At 43.7% G+C, this 19579-nt stretch overlaps 1 protein-coding gene across 9 annotated transcripts in view; it reads right to left on the bottom strand.

Annotated features, from left to right (window-relative positions):
* Positions 1 to 445: 445 nt before the first annotated feature.
* The window catches only part of SP110 (SP110 nuclear body protein), a 47603-nt gene continuing 28469 nt past the window's right edge, over positions 446 to 19579 (bottom strand). Inside the window, exons 14-22 of one of the 9 annotated variants that reach the window (XM_059928894.1) lie at positions 14803 to 14901; positions 14199 to 14341; positions 13784 to 13828; positions 9167 to 9280; positions 8578 to 8690; positions 7809 to 7917; positions 7440 to 7511; positions 6718 to 6858; positions 5277 to 5622 (exon numbers count right to left, since the gene is read on the bottom strand). In XM_059928894.1, coding sequence (XP_059784877.1) covers positions 5509 to 5622; positions 6718 to 6858; positions 7440 to 7511; positions 7809 to 7917; positions 8578 to 8690; positions 9167 to 9280; positions 13784 to 13828; positions 14199 to 14341; positions 14803 to 14901 — 950 coding nt within the window. In that variant the 3' untranslated portion in view covers positions 5277 to 5508. Of the gene's footprint in view, positions 1575 to 5276; positions 5623 to 6717; positions 6859 to 7439; positions 7955 to 8577; positions 8694 to 9166; positions 9281 to 13783; positions 13829 to 14198; positions 14342 to 14802; positions 14902 to 19579 lie in introns of those variants that run through there. The other 8 variants (XM_059928897.1, XM_059928896.1, XM_059928895.1 and 5 more) reach the window with 8 other exon arrangements.

Below are 19579 nucleotides of genomic sequence, written 5' to 3' on the forward strand. Positions count from 1 at the left end.
ATTTGCTTTTGAATTATGTTATATGATATTTGACATGATTATAATTTATATATATAATATAAAAATAGCAAAATAATGACATAAATAATTGAATAAAATTAAAATAATTAATATAGAGTAAAAGACAGAAAAATTAATGATAATGAATATCTATATTATTATACAGTGGATAGACAGGAATTAGGGAGCTGGTGGGTATAAAAGTGACAAACACCTTGGCTTAAATATATGGCACATTAAAATATTTTATTTTTGGCTATGACTTTTGAAGAATAAATTAAAAATAGATTTGGAAAACTTGCAGGTAAATAGAAGAATTACTGTTACAATGCTTTCCAGAAAAGAAGATGAAAACAAAGAAAAAGTAGACAAAAAATATGAACATATTCAAAAGAGAAAGAATAAAATGATAGAAATAAGACCAACTATAAACAATAAATGCAGTAGATGACTTCTGAGAAAAATATAAAAGTGGAACTGATTCAAAAAGCAGTAGAGTGTTTTCCCTATGTTTTCCTCTAAGAGTTTTATAGTGTCTGGTCTTACATTTAGATCTTTAATCCATTTGGAGTTTATTTTTATGTATGGTGTTAGGGAGTGTTCTAATTTCATTCTTTTACATGTAGCTGTCCAGTTTTCCCAGCACCACTTACTGAAGAGGCTGTCTTTTCTCCATTGTATGTTCTTGCCTCCTTTGTTGTAAATTAGGTGACTATATGTGCGTGGGTTTATCTCTGGGCATTTTATCCTGTACCATTGATCTATATTTCTGTTTTTGTGCCAGTACCATACTGTCTTAATTACTGTAGCTTTGTGGTATAGTTTGAAGTTGGGGAGCCTGATGCCTCCAACTTCGGTTTTCTTTCTTAAGATTGCTTTGGCTATTTGGGGTCTTTTGTGTTTCCATACGAATTGTAAAATTTTTTGTTCTAATTCTATGAAGAATGCCATTGGTAGTTTGATAGGGATTACACTGAATCTGTAGATTGCTTTGGGTAGTATAGTCACTTTCACAATATTGATTCTTCCAACCCAAGAACATGGTATATTTCTCCATCTGTTTATGTCATCTTTGATTTCTTTCATCAGTGTTTTCTGAGTACGAGTCTCTAGTCTCCTCAGGCAGGTTTATTCCTAGGTATTTTATTCTTTTTGTTGCGATGGTAAATGGATTGTTTCCTTAATTTCTGTTCTGAATTTTCGTTGTTGGTGTATAGGAATGCCAGAGATTTCTGTGCATTAATTTTGTATCCTGCAACCTTACCAAATTCATTGATTAGTTCTAGTAGTTTTCTGGTGGCATCTTTAGGATTTTCTATGTATTGTATCATGTCATCTACAAAGAGTGACAGTTTTACTTCTTCTTTTCCAATTTGGATTCCTTTTATTTCCTTTTCTTCTCTGATTGCCATGGCTAGGACTTCCAAAACTATGTTGAATAAGAGTGGTGAGAGTGGACATCCTTGTCTTGTTCCTGATCTTAGTGGAAATGCTTTCAATTTTTCACCATTGAGTATGATGCTTGCTAACACTCTTTGACATAAACCACAGCAAGATCTTTTTTGGCCCACCTCCTACAGTAATGGAAATAAAAACAAAAATAAACAAATGGGACTTAATTAAACTTAAAAGCTTTTGCACAGCAAAGGAAACCATAAACAAGACAAAAAGACAACCCTCAGAATGGGAGAAAATACTTGCAAATGAAACAACAGACAAAGGATTAATCTCCAAAGTATACAAACAGCTCATGGAGCTCAATATCAAAAAAAGAAACAATCCAATTAAAAAATGGGCAGAAGACCTAAATAGACATTTCACCAAGGAAGACATACAGATGGCCAAGAGGCACATGAAAAGATGCTCAACATCACTAATTATTAGAGAAATGCAAATCAAAACTGCAATGAGGTATCACCTCACACTGGTCAGAATGGCCATAATCAAAAAATCTACAAACAGTAAACGCTGGAGAGGGTGTGGTGAAAAGGGAACCCTCTTGCACTGCTGGTGGGAATGTAAATTGATACAACCACTATGGAAAACAGTATGGAGATTCCTTAAAAAACTAAAAATAGAACTACCATATAACCCAGCAATCCCACTGCTGGGCATATACCCTGAGAAAACCATAATTCAAAAAGAGTCATGTACCACAATGTTCATTGCAGCAGTATTTACAATAGCCAGGACATGGAACCAACCTCAATGTCCATCGACAGATGAATGGATAAAGAAGATGTGGTACATATATACAATGGAATATTACTCAGCCATAAAAAAGAAATGTAATTGAATTATTTGTAGTGAGGTGGATGGACCTAGAGTCTGTCATACATAGGGAAATAAGTCAGAAAGAGAAAGACAAATACCATATGCTAACGCATATATATGGAATCTAAAAAAAATGATACTGATGAACCTAGTTGCAGGGCAGGAATAAAGATGTAGACATAGAGAATGGACTTGAGGACATGGGGTGGGAGGGGGAAGCTAGGGCGAAGTGAGAGTAGCATCCACATAGATACACTACCGAATGTAAAATAGTTAGCTAGTGGGAAGCAGCAGCATAGCACAGGGAGATCAGGTCGGTGCTTTGCGATGACCTAGAGGGGTGGGATAGGGAAGGTGGGAGGGAGACGCAAGAGGGAGGGGATATGGGGACATATGTATGCGTGTGGTTGATTCACTTTGGTGTACAACAGAAACTAACACAGTATTGTGAAGAATTATACTCCAATAAAGATCTATTAAAAAAAAAAAGCAGTAGAATATCTGAATAGTCTAATCACCATGGGAAGACAGAGGATGTGGTCAATATTATCTCCCCAAAGTACTCTAGGCTATATCATTTTAAGAGTTGGTTAATTTAAAATGCTGTAAACTATTTCAGAACATATAAAAAGATATAAAGTTTCATGAGTTATTTTACCAAGCTAGGATCACTCTAAATCTGACTATGGCAATATATGAAAACTTACAGAACTATTTCATTTATAAATACAAATGCAAAATCCTGAAAAAATACTCTCTGCAATGGTATATTGAATATATAACAGAAACAAAAATAAATTCCACACAAATTTAGAATTCGGCTTAGTTTTGTTTTCATAGTGGTATGAGTATAGAAATTCTGAAACTATTATTGTTGTAGTTTAGATTTGAGCAAATGAGTAAACATATTATTGGACAAGAGAGACACAGATATTGCCTGGAGGAAAATATGGAAGAAGCCTGTGGTGTTGGATGGGAATTAGAGGGATATAATATTTATAACTCATGGGATTATCAAGGAATGTTCTCTGTCCCGGGATTGGGGGACCTGGCAACATGCACCTCACTTGATTTCTAAATTGCTGTGGACCAGTGACTGCTATGTGCTACCCATTTCCCCCTGTTTGAATGCAAGTGTCTACAGTGGTTATTCTGTATCATCATTATATTTGGAAAGACTAACTTGTCCTTCAGTTCACAGGTCTTTGGTTCTGGAGGAGGTGCACCTGAGGGGCCACATCCAAGGAACCACACCTAAGGAAACTTATCTGATCTGAACCTGATTTAGATGCTGAGGTCCTGGACTTTGATCCAGTGCTGCAATGAGTGAGACTTCTTGCGGGGGGGGGGGGGGGGGCAGGCGGTGAGTGTCCTTTGCATGTGGGAAGGATGTGAATTGCTGTGGTCAGAGGGTGGGCTATGGTAGGGTGTTTCTGAAGACGGTGGCAACATTTCTTCCCAAGCAACATTCCCTTTGTAATGTGAGTTTGACATTCATCTCATCAAGAGGTACAGCCTATTTCCCCTCCTTTTGAATTTGGCCCAGTGATTTGCTTAGACCGATGGTATGTGGCAGAAGTGACACTGTGCAAGCATGAAAGGGCTTAATCAATACGATGTGGAGCAAAGATAAGGCATCCACATGGAGGACTGCCTGAATTCCTGGCCCACAGACTAGTGAGCCATAAAATGATTGTTCCTTGAAGCCACTAAACTTTGGGGTCATTTGTTACACAGCAATAGGTAGCTAATACACTATCAAAGAGTGCTGGGGTCACTTCAAAACAACTCAGGAACCAACTTGAAGAGACTCTCACTCACTGAAGATAAGCAATTTGAGCAGCAATAAAGATATTAACTGCAATGGTCTAGAGCATATTAAATATATTTAAATCCATGAGCTCAAGATACGTTAAAGGAGAAAAACTCCTTGCTTATCTTTAGAGGCTATTAGGGAAACAATTCATTAATTTGAACACTTTAAATAAAGATCCATCATTTATCTTGCATTTCCTATACAAACTGTATTTCAAGCTAACCAAATGTTATTGAAGGGAAGCTCTTTGCAGAAGAATTCTGACTAATAAATATAGAATGAATAACAGAATCTAAATATCATCATTTTGGGGACTTCCCTGGTGGTGCAGTGGTTAAGAATCCACCTGCCAGTGCAGGGGACATGGGTTCGATCCCTGGTCCAGGAAGATCCCACATGCCACGGAACAACTAAGTCCATGTGCCACAACTAGTGAGCCTGCACCCTAGAGCCTGCGAGCCACAGCTACTGAGCCCATGAGCCGCAACTACTGAAGCCCACGCACTCTAGGGGCTGCGTGCCGCAACTACTGAGCCCACGCACCTAGATCCCATGCTCCGCAACAAGAGAAGCCACCGCAATGAGAAGCCCGCAAACCGCAACGAAGAGTAACCCCCGCTCGCAGCAACTAGAGAAAACCCATGCACAGCAGCGAAGACCTGACGCAGCCAAAAAAAATCATTATTTTGCAAACCCTAGTGAAATGTGCTTAGGCAATGAGCATCAGTGGCTGCTAAAATCATTAGGGGAAAGGGTGATGTATAACAGATGGGTCAGGCTGGTAACACCTGAACCTGCTGGATGATCTTAACATTACAAACGAATACACAGATCCCCCTGTGAAGTCTCTTTACTAAAAAGCCAAATCGAAATATCCCTCCACCCCTCGCCCACCCAAACCTGAATCTAAGCAAGCCTCTAGTTCTAACTTCTACTTTACAAAAAATGCCAGGGAGAAAAAAACATGCCACTAAGGGGATGTAGAAAAATCCAGAATATGAAAAATGTTATAGGACAAAGACCCCAGGTTATCCAAAGAGTAGACAGCAAGCAAAAAAGGCAGTGGGGAATTTACAGATCAAAAGAGCCTTAAGAGATAGATTAGCCAAATTCAGTGTGTGGAAGCTGTTTGGATCCCAATTCAAACAACACTTGTAAAAAGATTTATGAGACAATGGGGAGAATATGAACTGTGATGGGGTATTTAATAGTATTAAGGAAATATTTAACTCTTTTGAGGTGCGAAATATAAAAAGAAACAATAAAAGGCGGTGAAGGGTGTGGCAATGCTCTGAAGGGTCTGGATTTGAGTCAAGAGGCAGCCAATAACATTCCAGACTCGTTGGCAATCTAAGGATGGCCAGGGCCACATCATCTGGATCCTGAAGTTGGGATGCCTTAGTTCGTCCAGAACAGGATCAAGGAGGAATCTGGAAGCTGTTCTTATTGGCTTCATGAAAAGTAAGCACTTCTTTGAGGTTCTTTTCAAATTCTGCCTCTAAATCCAGTCCTACCTGACCAAAGTCGGAAGCCTGAAAGAGAAAAAAGCAAACACACAGAGGTCTAAGGACGAAGGATTAGGACCAGCAAATCGCTCGTGCTTTTTCAGGAGCCCTGTCCTCCCTTTCCCAGATGCTGTGTTTCCCCAGCCGTCAGGCAGAATAGGTGGAAAGATGCTGCCTGCCGCTCAAATGTTCAAATGCATGAGACTCTGCCCGGTTGTTAACTTGGACCTGACAGGCGATCTGGACCGATGAGCCGCTTTTGACCCCTGCAAAGCCCGAGTTTGGTGCAAAACAGAGAAAGATAAAGCTTTTCTTGAAAGCCCACTCTCTGAAGACAGGATGACCCTTCTGTTCTCCAAGGCTAAGACTGTGCCAGGCATCAAGGGGCTCCCTGGCTTGACTCTTTCCCCTCCAGCTCCATGGATGGACACCAGTTTACAGTCTGTGGCTCATGAACATGCCAACTTGTGGCACGCAGGAGAGGAAGGAGGCTGGGTGGAGATGAAAATCTACCCTAGATCTGTCCCAAGAGGTATCTGTATAAGTGAGAGTAAAAATCAGGGCAAACTCAATAAACTAAAGTTAAGAATGCCTTGGATTGCGAGGTAGCTCAGCTCGTTGACTCTCCCTACTAACGAAGGATGGAGCCGACACCAGCTGAAGGCAAATCCGGATGTTTGAGTCCACTGGGAAATTCAAGAGTAAAATCCAAGCATGAACATCCTGAATGTTTAATTTATTTCATTTAAATTAATTAATTCATTTATTTCCGTGTTTCTGAGGCATGAAGGACCATGTAAGCATCAACTGCCTTCCCCCTAGTTTGAACAAGGAGGTAGGATGAAATTGACTACTCGGTGGGAGTAGCGTATCTTTCTGAAACTGAGGATGGATTTCTTTTTTCAGGTACCGTTCACAAGGATCCTTCCCTGTCCTGCTTGCTGTTCTTTTTGACATCCTCCTCTCCACCTCTGGGATTTGGAGGCAGTTTCCTTCTACAATCCTTGTCTTTTTGAGGTCTCCCCGGGACAAGACTGGGTAAGATTCTTGCAAAGCTCTGCTGCGCCAGAAATGAGGGGAAAGTAGAAAGCATGTGAAACGGAGGCAGGAAATGCCCTTTACCTTGTAAAATGTTTTATGGTTGCGAAATATCAGGCGCATGTCCCGTAGAAACCAGGCCACTGTGTACACTTTCTCAGCCAGCCTTTCCTTAACCAGGTCCAACCACATGGCTTCCCTAAAGGGTTCACCATAATCTCGAATCTAGGGGCAAAGTCATCAAAGAGGTGATGTTAGCATAGCCACCATCGCTGAAATGGATCCAACACAAGCCTTTACGTCCAGGGTAATACTGATAATAACATCCGACATCTACGTGCCAGGCATTGTCCTAAGCTTTGCCACTATATTAACATAGGATCTCCACAACAACCCTAAGAGATTGGTACTATAATTACCCCTGTTTTATTGATGAGAAACCAAGGGATGGAGAAGTTAAGTAACCTACCCAAGATTTCACAGCTAAAAACTGGTAGAGCTACATTGAACCTGCAGTTCAAGTCTCCTGAGTCTGTACCCTCAACCCTATGCTCTCTCTAAGAAAGACATTCCCACAGAAGAGAAGGAGAAACTGAGATACAGGGCAGGAGAAGCAACTCGTCTGTGTCCCAGAGCTGGTATGCAATGGGGTGGAGTTTGAATCAGGCAGTGCCACTCCAGAGTCTGCAGCTAAACCTCTGCTCTCTGCAAACAGAGGTGCCTGCAGGACGCACACTCCAAGTTTCTAGAATGAGTTTAACATCAGAGAGATGCCCAGAGGATGAGAAACATCTAATAGGACTTACATTACACGGGGTCTCCGTAAAGAAAGAGCTTTGTGGATGACAGTAGGCTTTCAAGAGGAGAAACTCACATTTCTGTGAAGTGCGAAGAGGGATTTAAAGGGAAATGTTATTTGGAGAAAGTGAAGCCAAGCCTTTGCCCAAGTACCACAGACAGGAGCAGCCAAACACAACCAGACTTCCGACCCCGTTTGCCAATGCACCATGATGGGGGGGTGGGGTGGTGGTTGAATTCTGTTTGTCCTCCATGTTTGGGCACTGAAGCTCCATCCTCTGAAGTGAGACACTGCAGGCTTCCTTTGGGTGCCCTTCCCTGGACCCTTTGCCTGTTTGAGCGGAATGGGGTAGGCTTGGGGTTCCCATCCGACTCACCAACTGCTCCTCGGGCTGCATCTGCCTTGCCAGGACCCCAGATTGCCCGAGACACTGCTGGCTTCCAGAAGACTCCTTCATCCTGCAGAAAGTGCAACTCCACGGGCTCCTGAGGGGCCGGGCATAAGTGAGCGAGGGCAAGGTCCCTGGAAACAGTCACCGTTTTCCTTTCAGGAATGGCTGATGGGCGCAGCCGGGGATGAAGGGGACACCTCCAAGAGTCTCCAAGACCCCCAAGGGGGGGGATCTCCCATCAAGGCAGAGACAAAGGGGTCCGTGTGGTGTCAGGTGGTGTCAGGGTGAGTGGTGGGCTCTCCTTCCCCGCCTCAGAGCTGCTGGGAGCACAGGGGGCCCTGCCCACCAGGCCCAAGTATTGGAAACTGGGTCTTAAACCCCTGGGGGACCCAGGCTCCATCAGTCTGTTGAGACCCTGGGGAAATGGGAGAAGCAGGCCACGTTTCCTGCCTTTTCTGAATACTCACAGAACACAGACAACTGGTGTTTTTCGTCCCTTACCCTCCTTGGACAGGAGTCTGGGTTACGAAACTAGGAAAGGCCATCTCCCAGAGGCAGTGGCAGTCAGGGTGGCTCAGACACGGACTCAGACACTGATACCAGAGGGAACACAGGCTGCTGCCCCACTGGGCTGCGCGGGGTCACACCGAGCCCAGGGTGCTCACAGGTCCTGCTCTTCCACCTGGAGATGCGCGACCAGAGGCGGAGCCTGGGCGAAGTGTACGCGCACGAGGCGGGGCTGCGTCTCACTAACCTCTCAGTCTCCGCAGGTGGGATGTGACAGTCCTCATGAAAGGCCCTTGGACAAGTGTCACAGCAGAGCAGCGGCCCCCCTCTACAGCATACCTCACATTCCCTGGAGTTTTCCTGCTAGAAAGGGAGATAATGCGGGCATCGCTGGGATCAGAAAGAACCGCGGACGCTGACACTGCGGGAATCTGGAGCACGGCGGAGTTCGTGTCCCACTAGACGCTTCGGGCTGACCCAGCGGGGCGCGCACTGGGAACGCCCGCAGACGGAGGACGAGCCCGGCCTTGCCATCGCGGAAGAGCAGGCGGCAAGAATTGCCACATTGCCGCGTGAACCACAGATTGTCAGAGCTGGAAGGGGCCGGAAGGTCATTTAAGTCCTTACTACACCAAGCGTGGTCTGAGGACCAGCGATTGTCTGGGAGCTGGTTAGACTCGCAGACCTACTGAATCGAAATTCGCCTTTTAACAGGATCCCGGGGCGGGTTTGTAAGTACACGAAATTGGAGAAAACACAGCTTTGGGCAACTGTCTCATCTGACGAGCCTTGGAAAGGAGGAATGCTTTTTCTCTGCAGTCAAAGTAAATTAGTACCTGAGTTAGGTTGGCCCCAAGGCTGCCCGTGCCTGGGTCAGAGCTGTTCTCATCCGCTGTGCGCCGTGCCAGGCAAACGTGTTGGCAACTCAGAGAACAGTCTCTGATGTTATGCTGACACACAGAAAGAAAGATATACAAAGACAGAGAGTTGCTGTGTAAATGTGTTGTTTGGGAGACCTGAGGAACCACAGGGGTCTTTCTCATGGCCTTAAAATGTAGTAAATTCTACAAGTGACTTATGTGAGGAACACGGTCTTTACGGCTGGACAAATATTCACAGGCAGGAACCCCGGTTCCGCTCCCAGCCCCACAAGACAGACAGTGTTGGGCTCCACGCACCCAAGGGAACATTTTTTCTTCACTAAAGGTGGGAGTCAGGAAGAGGGGTCCTTCTGCCTTTGCCCGACTGTGATACTGTCCCCCCCAGATGGATGGAAGGTGGTCAGGAAATAGATCATCAGGAGCTGGAGCAAAGGCTCGAAGGGCCTGGGAATCACTTACACCCAAGGAGAGAAACCCTGCCACTACCCTCAACCGTCCATAATACAAATATGAGGACCTGGGCAAGGGCCTAAGGGGTGGACATGTTTTGTCCATTCGCAAAACTAGCCACTCAGCCAGAGTGAAAAATCTTCTTGATCCGGGACTCTGTTCATCTCTCTTAACTGGGGAGGCTTCCTGCTCAACCCCTCCACTTACTAGGCCCCAGGGCCTCATAAGGAGGACTCCCCGACCCTGAATGTCAGGGAATCTTTCTGGCCTTCCCATCCTGAACTTGTCAGTCTGCCTTTCTCTGTTCTTGGGGTTGACACTCTATGGCCATTCTTGCCTCTGACTGGACACCTGGCCTGCCCTGGTCCAGAGTACAGATGCCAGTTCCCAGATAGCCCAGGCCGGCCCACTCCTCCTGGCTGAGACCCCGGTTGGGTCCAGAGCCTTGAGCACCATTGCCACTCCTCACCCCACCACCCTTGCCATATTCTGGAGTGAAAGGTTCCAGCGCACATGACATGATAAAGAAATGGTAGGGAAAGGACATACAACCCCACAATCACATTCTGTAATAAATTAGAGTTTGACTCCGGTTTTCACGTTTGACTGTTGATGGCTTCAAGCCCAACTTCCCCTCTTGGCACATCTGGGCAAGGTGATGGGAAAGCTCATGATCTCCCTCCCTCGACCACAGTGAGACGTTCAAGCCAGACAGACCCCGCCCCGGCAAGGGGGTCCTCACCTTGCCCCACCATAATAAAACGTTGGGCCACACCCTCTTAGCTCAAGCCATTTTCAGATCAGCTTGGGTGGCCTACCTTGCCTCTTCCCAGAAAGACTCTGTATGTGGGTAATAGATCTTTCATTCTCTCTTGGTACATGTGTTGCATCATTGGTTTCACTATCTGAACCCACTTGGGTTAGCAAGCAGGAGTCTGGGTGACCCCCCCCCCAGGGGTCTTTCTCCTCTTGCTATGGATTGCTAACTGGCTCTGCTCCCTGCTGGCTTACGCTTTGAGCTGTGTGGCTGGCTGCCACGCCACGGCACTGAGGTCGCGGGCATCCGCCCTGAGGCACCGTTCACTCTTTCCAAGTTTATGAACAGGCCAAATTGGGCAGTTAAATGGAGAAAAAGTAGAGATCATCACTCTTGCTCTAAATATATAGATCTTGTATTAAAAGTTTCTATCCTCGAAGGCCTTGTTTTAATCTATACTGAGTTCTATCAACTATTTTAACAGAAAGGAAGGTCCATGGGCTCCATTTTATAAAGCTGATTGTGTCAAAGATTTAATTTTATTTTACTTTATTATTTGTTGGGTCAGAACATCCATGCCCACTACAGGATATTTTCGGGCAATGAGTGTTATGACCTTGGGGCATTTAGGTAAGGCAACAGTTTTGATGGTTAAGGTAAGGTATACCAGTTTGTCCTCTGTTATACGTTTGGTAAATCCCCTAGGAGGGTAGCGGGTACCTTGTTTAAATTTAGTGGGATACAGTTACTCACAAAGGAGCCCCACCCATTAAGGTCCCTATACCCAATATTATTGCAATTACTGATGCCATCCACTTAGCAAGTGGTAAATGCTTTACTGTCACAGATTTGGCTAATATGTTCTGTTCTGTGCTTATTTCAATAGCATCTCAGCTGCAGCTGGCCTCCACCTTTGCAGGGATACAACACACCTTTACCTGGCTACCATGGGGTACCTCTACAGCTTTGCCATCACACACAGTCTCTGCAGGCAAAATTGTGACTGCATCTGACTTCCCCCAGGAGCACAGGTATGACACAACACTGATGACATCCTTCCCCTTTGACATACTCATTCAGAATATACAACTACTCAGAAAGGAACTCAGGGAAAGGGAAGGGTCATCACCCCACACGCGCAGTACGAGGCCCTACCAGCTCAGCAAATTGCTGGGCTTTGTTTGGTCAGTTGAGGGCTGCTCTATTCCCGACACTGTCAAGAAACAATAATTGACCCTCTGAATACTCAATCGCACAACAACTGCCCAACATTTTTACCCCTTTTGAGTTCTGAAGGTAACATAGTCCTCATTCACAGATTTTACTTGTACCCATTTAAGCTGTTATTTGCAAATCAGCCCACTTTGAATGGGGACTCCTCAATAAAAGGCTCTAGAATTTGTCCAAAGAAACCCCCGAAAAAACAAAAGCAAAAACTATCAGTCCCACACTACATGCCATTAGGGTAGCATCTTCTGGCTGCATACGGGGCCCTTCTGGAAGTAGAGGCTCTCACGGGCCCTGAGCTGCCCATTTTGCCTTTTGGGTCAAGGGAGCAGCACCCTGCAGGGCAGCCACAAAACACATGTTTAGGGGCTTCCCTGGTGGCGCAGTGGTTGAGAATCCGCCTGCCGATGCGGGGGACACGGGTTCGAGCCCTGGTCTGGGAGGATCCCACATGCCGCGGAGCAACTGGGCCCGTGAGCCACAACTACTGCGCCTGCGCGTCTGGAGCCTGTGCTCCGCAACAAGAGAGGCCGCGATAGTGAGAGGCCCGCGCACCGCGATGAAGAGTGGCCCCCGCTTGCCGCAACTAGAGAAAGCCCTCGCACAGAAACGAAGACCCAACACAGCCAAAAATAAATAAATGAATAAAATTAAAAAGAAAAAAAACAAAACAAAAAAACACAAAAACGCCCCACATGTTTCTAGTATTAGCGTCAGATCTCTTGCTGGTACACATAAACAGAGCTAGACACCAGTGGAGACTGGGTATACTGCAGAGCGACAGTGACACGTTGGAAAACGTTGCTGGGGGAAAGGCCTGCACTGGTCCATTCATGATCAGAACTAAACTTTGTTTTCTTTATCTCAATGTGGCTCCTGATGGGGGACTGAATGGGCAGCTCAAGTGTGCCCCTGGCTATCATTTGCTGACTTGTAGCGTTATGAGTAAGAAGGAACTATAATATTGGGGCATCCATTAATGATCTGGATTTTAAATATCTTTATTTTGTTTCTGGTTACAAAAGTAATTAATGATCAATATAAAAATTCCACCTGTACATAAATATATAATATGGAAGTCAAATGTATCCTGTAATCCCATCCCAGAATCACTGATTCTTTCAGATATTTATTTAGTCATAGCCTTACATATTCACATAAGCAAAATTGGGCTCCTTTACATGTTCTTTCCAGTTTAAGCTTCCTGAAGCTTTCTTGACCTTAAAACCCTTGGGTGGTTTTCCACTGACTGAAGGATGGGTCTATACCTGCAAACCATCCATCTTTAAAAAGTATTATTCTGTTGATGTATCAGTTTATTTTACAATACTGATGGACATCTGTATTCTTCCCTATTTTTTGCCATTACAAGGAGCCTCCCTAAACATAGCAAGATATTTCAAATCAGCATGGAAAAGATGGCTTATACAGTAAACAGCTTTGGGGGACCATTGCCTTATAAACTTTGAATGAATCCAGCCAAGTGTCAGGCTAACCTCCAGGGCAAGATGGGAGAGGCACCACTGCCTCTGCTGGAGGTTCATATCTAACGGGAAGCTCATGAATGGGACACGGGGCTGGAAGTTGTATTTACGGAAGTAAAGACAGCTGGGGAGGAGCAGCGGGTACGGCCAGTGGATGACTGCCATTTTCACCTGGAGGGAGGCTGTGCAGAGACAAAGCTCAGTTCAAACACATTATTCCATTCTGGTGCTACCAGTAATGAGCATGTTGGATTGAGGAGTACTTGGAGTTCAATCAACGATGATCTTCTTATTCTTTCTTATACCGTTCTTGTCTATTTCAATACCGTATCTACTTTTCAATCTAGGGCACGCTATTTCTGACGTCTTTTGTTGGTAATCATCCAAATATACAGATCTTTTCCTAAAACACATGCTTTTGTCCTAATCTTTATTTTAAAGAGTTATTTGCTTCCCCATCTTAAAATTAACTCTGAAAATAATGGTGGCACGTACATGTACCAGTGTGCTAAAGCAGTTGTCATGAGGATGCAGTGCTGAAATGGGAAGGTGACTTGAGGCTGGGAAAGTCGAGAACTCCCAGGCAAGCCTTGGGACACAGAAAGTTGGCAACATGACGACTGAGAATGTGGTAGAGATTCACCTGCTATTTACCTCTCTCTTGAGACTTCTTCTTGGAGGACAGAGCAAAAGTCCTTTCTGAAAGAGAGGATGGGTCAATGAATGGGGTTGTTCTGGAGGTTCTTCTCTAGTAAATATCCAAGTTTCCACTTCCTAATGACACAAGACAGGTGTCTCTGTCTTCATCTAGTTTCCTTCCAGCCTATCCCCTCTGATACCACCAGGCTAAGCTTCTTGCATCCCTCCTTGCATTTAAAGTTCCCCACCATTAGCACCAATCTATGTTCCTAAATTTCTCACCCACAATGTTTCTCTATGATCGTTTAGCTCTTTCTCAATCATGCTGTGGAATCCTAATGGGAATTTCTTCACCCTTCTGTTATTGAAATTCCACTCATCCTTCAAGGAATTAAACTCATCACCTATGTGTCCCTTGTTATTACAATACCTCCAGCAGGTGTTCTAGGGTCTTTCCTCTGCAAAGCACACTCCGCTTCCAGTTCTTTGATTGTTTGCGTTTCCCTTCAATTTCAAATTCTCTTGGTGTGAACCAAAGTCCCTTCTCGTTCTGAATACACTTCTCTGAGGAGCCTGTAAGGTAAAGACAGCCCATTCCTGGATCCACTTCCATCCTCTGTGAATTCACCCTAAACCTCCAACCCCCTACTTGTGATTCTCCACCTTTCTGGGTCCAGAGACTCCCTGTGAGGTGGCAGCAGTAGCAGGGGAGTCTGATTCCTCCTCTCTCAGGTTGAAGGAAGCCCTAAAACCTGCCCGACTGGTGAAGGATTGGGACAGAATTTGCCTTTTATGTGGCAAGGACAGGTGTCACAGTGTCCATGGATGACTTCCATGTGGGAGGGGAGTGGCCTGGTCATCAGATGTACCATGACATTGAAAAGGTTGAAAATTCCTTCTTAAAAAGCACTGCTTTTTCTGCAGCCTAGCTTGCAGGATCCATGTCCTGAACAACGACACACGTGGATATTTTCTTCCCTTCTAGTGACTCCTTCATCTAGGGTTTCCAAAGAGCAGAAGATCAAGGAACTCACCTTGTTTCATTTTCTCCTTATATAAAATCCCCTTTGCCTCACCACAGGTCACAGGAAGTTTAGGAGAGTGAAAATCCAGAGCTTCATCTTTGGGTTTTCCTGAAAGTAGAAAAGAACAGATTAGCGTTCCTCAGTCTTCATTCTGTCTCCCTCATGAATTTTCCATGAATTCTAATTAATAGTAGCAATGACAATAATAACATGAATGGCAGTAGGGAGCATCCTCTGGTTAATTTACAGGAAGTCTTCCGTTTTGAGTAGCAGATTAGATATGTGAACAGAGGGGTCTCTAATAAACAAAACTACCCCCGCCAACACTACATCAAATAAAATAATTTAATAAAACATACTGTGCTTCTTCAGTGAATGTGTTTAAATTCACAAACTCATTGACTATCACCTAAAGTTCCTTTATTCCATAAGTATCCTGTTTATCCCTCTGTGCTGATGGGAGTTGCCTATGCAAAATATTTCTTTGCATTCATGTAGCTGGAGAAAATTTCTCCGTCTATGATTTTATTGCCTGATTCAAACCAAGATGGGGGTGAGTGAGGCAGTTAGCACCGAAGGGATAGTGTTAGTCTTCATCGTTTGCTGTCCCTTTTCATTTGATTGTTCCCCTGCGTCTTCCTCTATGAGTAAAAGAAAACCCTGGAGAGCTCTAGACTAGTTTGCACATTGCCTATGGAGGGATTTGGCAACTCAGAGCCCCTGAGTAGGGATCTGGGGTTCTGATTCAGGAGAAGGAATTGTAAAAGGGTTAACATAAACATCAGCAATTCCTGCTTCCCCTCCTCCCAGCCTCGTTTTGGGTGAATTCATTAGAGACAGACCGCAGGAGCTGCTTCTTGGGGGCGAGGGGAAAGGGCTCTCCACGGCTGATGTGCAGTTATTCAGGATGTTGCATCTGCAATGAGGCTAGGAGAATATCTAGTCCAACTTCCTCCCTGGCCTCAAACACTTACTGAAAGATCCAAAGGAAAGTGTATGAAAAAGCAAGATCATCGTTGGAAAAAAAAACCAACAGAGCAGCATCAGTGGCAAAGAAACCATTAGTTACTTTGGAAAGATATGAACTAGCTAGAGTCAGATGAGACAGGAGAAATGAGGGGATGGTTGCTTCCAACAGAACCCAGAGGATGCCCAGTCTTGGGGGAGAAGGGACTGTAGCAAGATCGGTAGGAATGAGGGGGTGGGAAGACCTTTGTTCCAACAGCTGGCCGGTGCTCTTGCATGGAGTGGCCACCTCCAACACTGGTCCCCAGAGTCTGCCCACTAAATATGACCCAGTGGATGACAGCATGACACTGGGAGCCAGACTGGGTGGGCTTGTAATCCTGGCTCTGCAATTTACTAGCAAGTTTACATAAGTGTGCACTGACATCATCAAAGCTGAGTGGGGCATTTGCACTACAGGTTCCTAGCTTGGGTGACAAGGCAGAATCACAGGTAACTTAGAGCCACTATGACAAATCCCGAGGGGGATTAGTATGGCAACAGGGACCTTCCATAGTTGTCTGTGTCACCAAATTATCTTCCCTAACTCCATACGGTAAGTACAGGTGCAGTGAACACAGACATCCCGGATGTGCCCAAAAGCGGATGCGGTAGCAGTGGGAGGCTTTGAGAGCTCTGGGAAGCAAGCCAGCGTGCAGAGTCGTGGGCACAGGCAGTGCCCCCTTCTTTACCCGGTCCAGGCGGCTCACCGAGTCAGGAGGGACCTTGTGTCCCAAGTACTTCCAAAGCCACCACTCCGCCCCTCAGGGAGGGAGAGAGCTTTCTTATAGGAATGCAAGAGATTTCTGTGCATTAATTTTTTTTTAAACATCTTTATTGGAGTATAATTGCTTTACAATGGTGTGTTAGTTTCTGCTTTATAACAAAATGAATCAGTTATACATATACATATATCCCCATATCTCTTCCCTCTTGCGTCTCCCTCCCTCCCGCCCTCCCTATCCCACCCCTCTAGGTGGTCACAAAGCACCGAGCTGATCTCCCTGTGCTATGCGGCTGCTTCCCACTAGCTATCTATTTTACATTTGGTAGCGTCTATATGTCCATGCCACTCTCTCACTTTGTCCCAGCTTACCCTTCCCCCTCCCCATATCCTTAAGTCCATTCTCTAGTAGGTCTGCGTCTTTATTCCCGTCTTGCCCCTAGGTTCTTCATGACCATTTTTTTCCCCTTAGATTCCATATACATGTGTTAGCATACGGTATTTGTTTTTCTCTTTCTGACTTACTTCACTCTGTATGACAGACTCTAGGTCCATCCACCTCACTACAAATAACTCAATTTCATTTTTTTATGGCTGAGTAATATTCCATTGTATGTATGTGCCACATCTTCTTTATCCATTCATCTGTCGATGGACATTTAGGTTGCTTCCATGTCCTGGCTATTGTAAATAGTGCTGCAATGAACATTGTGGTACATGACTCTTTTTGAATTATGGTTTTCTCAGGGTATATGCCCAGTAGTGGGAGTGCTGTGTTGTATGGTAGTTCTATTTTTAGTTTTTTAAGGAACTTCCATACTGTTCTCCATAGTGGCTGTATCAATCTACATTCCCACCAACAGTGCAAGAGGGTTCCCTTTTCTCCACACCCTCTCCAGCATTTATTGTTTCTAGATTTTTTTATGATGGCCATTCTGACCGGTGTGAGGTGATACCGCATTGTAGTTTTGATTTGCATTTCTCTAATGATTAGTGATGTTGAGCATCCTTTCATGTGTTTGTTGGCAATCTGTATATCTTCTTTGGAGAAATGTCTATTTAGTTCTTCTGCCTATTTTTGGATTGGGTTGTTTGTTTTTTTGATATTGAGCTGCATGAGCTGCTTGTAAATTTTGGAGATTAATCCTTTGTCAGTTGCTTCATTTGCAAATATTTTCTGCCATTCTGAGGGTTGTCTTTTTGTCTTGTTTATGGTTTCCTTTGCTGTGCAAAAGCTTTCAAGTTTCATTAGGTCCCATTTGTTTATTTTTGTTTTTATTTCCATTTCTCTAGGAGGTGGGTCAAAAAGGATCTTGCTGTGATTTATGTCATAGAGTGTTCTGCCTACGTTTTCCTCTAAGAGTTTGATGGTGTCTGGCCTTACATTTAGGTCTTAATCCATTTTGAGTTTATTTTTGTGTATGGTGTTAGGGAGTGTTCTAATTTCATTCTTTTACATATAGCTGTCCAGTTTTCCCAGCACCACTTATTGAAGAGGCTGTCTTTTCTCCACTGTATATTCTTGCCTCCTTTCTCAAAGATAAGGTGACCATATGTGAGTGGGTTTATCTCTGGCCTTTCTATCCTGTTCCATTGATCTATATTTCTGCTTTTGTGCCACTACCATACTGTCTTGATTACTGTAGCTTTGTAGTATAGTCTGAAGTCAGGGAGCCTGATTCCTCCAGCTCCGTTTTTCTTTCTCAAGATTGCTTTGGCTATTTGGGGTCTTTTGTGTTACCATACAAATTGTGAGATTTTTGTTCCAGTTCTGTGAAAAATGCCATGGGTAGTTTGATAGGGATTGCACTGAATCTGTAGATTGCTTTGGGTAGTAGTCATTTTCACAATGTTGATTCTTCCAGTCCAAGATCATGGTATATCTCTCCATCTATTTGTATCATCTTTAATTTCTTTCATCAGTGTCTTATAATATTCTGCATATGGGTCTTTTGTCTCCTTAGGTAGGTTTATTCCTAGATATTTTATTCTTTTTGTTGCAGTGGTAAATGGGAGTGTTTTCTTAATTTCACTTTCAGATTTTTCATCATTAGTGTATAGGAATGCAAGAGATTTCTGGTCATCAGTTTTGTATCCCGCTACTTTACCAGATTCATTGATTAGTTCTAGTAGTTTTCTGGTAGCATCTTTAGGATTCTCTATGTATAGTATCATGTCATCTGCAAACAGCGCCAGCTTTACTTCCTCTTTTCCGATTTGTATTTCTTTTATTACTTTTTCTTCTCTGATTGCTGTGGCTAAAACTTCCAAAACTGTGTTGAATAACAGTGGTGAGAGTGGGCAACCTTGTCTTGTTCCTGATCTTAGTGGAAATGGTTTCAGTTTTTCACCATTGAGGACGATGTTGGCTGTGGGTTTGTCATATATGACCTTTATTATGTTGAGGTAAGTTCCCTCTATGCCTACTTTCTGGAGGGTTTTTATCATAAATGGGTGTTGAATTTTGTTGAAAGCTTTCTCTGCATCTATTGAGATGATCATATGGTTTTTCTCCTTCAATTTGTTAATATGGTGTATCACATTGATTGATTTGCCTATATTGAAGAATCCTTGCATTCCTGGGATAAACCCCACTTGATCATGGTGTATGATCCTTTTAATGTGCTGTTGAATTCTGTTTGCTAGTATTTTGTTGAGGATTTTTGCATCTATGTTCATCAGTGATATTGGCAAAGAAACCCCAAAGTTAGCAGAAGGAAAGAAATCATAAAGATCAGATCAGAAATAAATGAAAAAGAAATGAAGGAAACAATAGCAAAGATCAATAAAACTAAAAGCTGGTTCTTTGAGAAGATAAACAAAATTGATAAACCATTAGCCAGACTCATCACGAAAAAAAGGGAGAAGACTCAAATCAATAGAATTAGAAATGAATAAGGAGAAGTAACAACTGACACTGCAGAAATACAAAGGCTCATAAGAGATTACTACAAGCAACTATATGCCAATAAAATGGACAAATTCTTAGAAATGCTCAACCTTCCGAGACTGAACCAGGAAGAAATAGAAAATATGAACAGACCAATCACAAGCACT

The sequence above is a fragment of the Balaenoptera ricei genome, chromosome 7 (assembly GCF_028023285.1).
Source record: "Balaenoptera ricei isolate mBalRic1 chromosome 7, mBalRic1.hap2, whole genome shotgun sequence".
In the NCBI taxonomy this organism is placed as follows: Eukaryota; Metazoa; Chordata; class Mammalia; order Artiodactyla; family Balaenopteridae; genus Balaenoptera; species Balaenoptera ricei.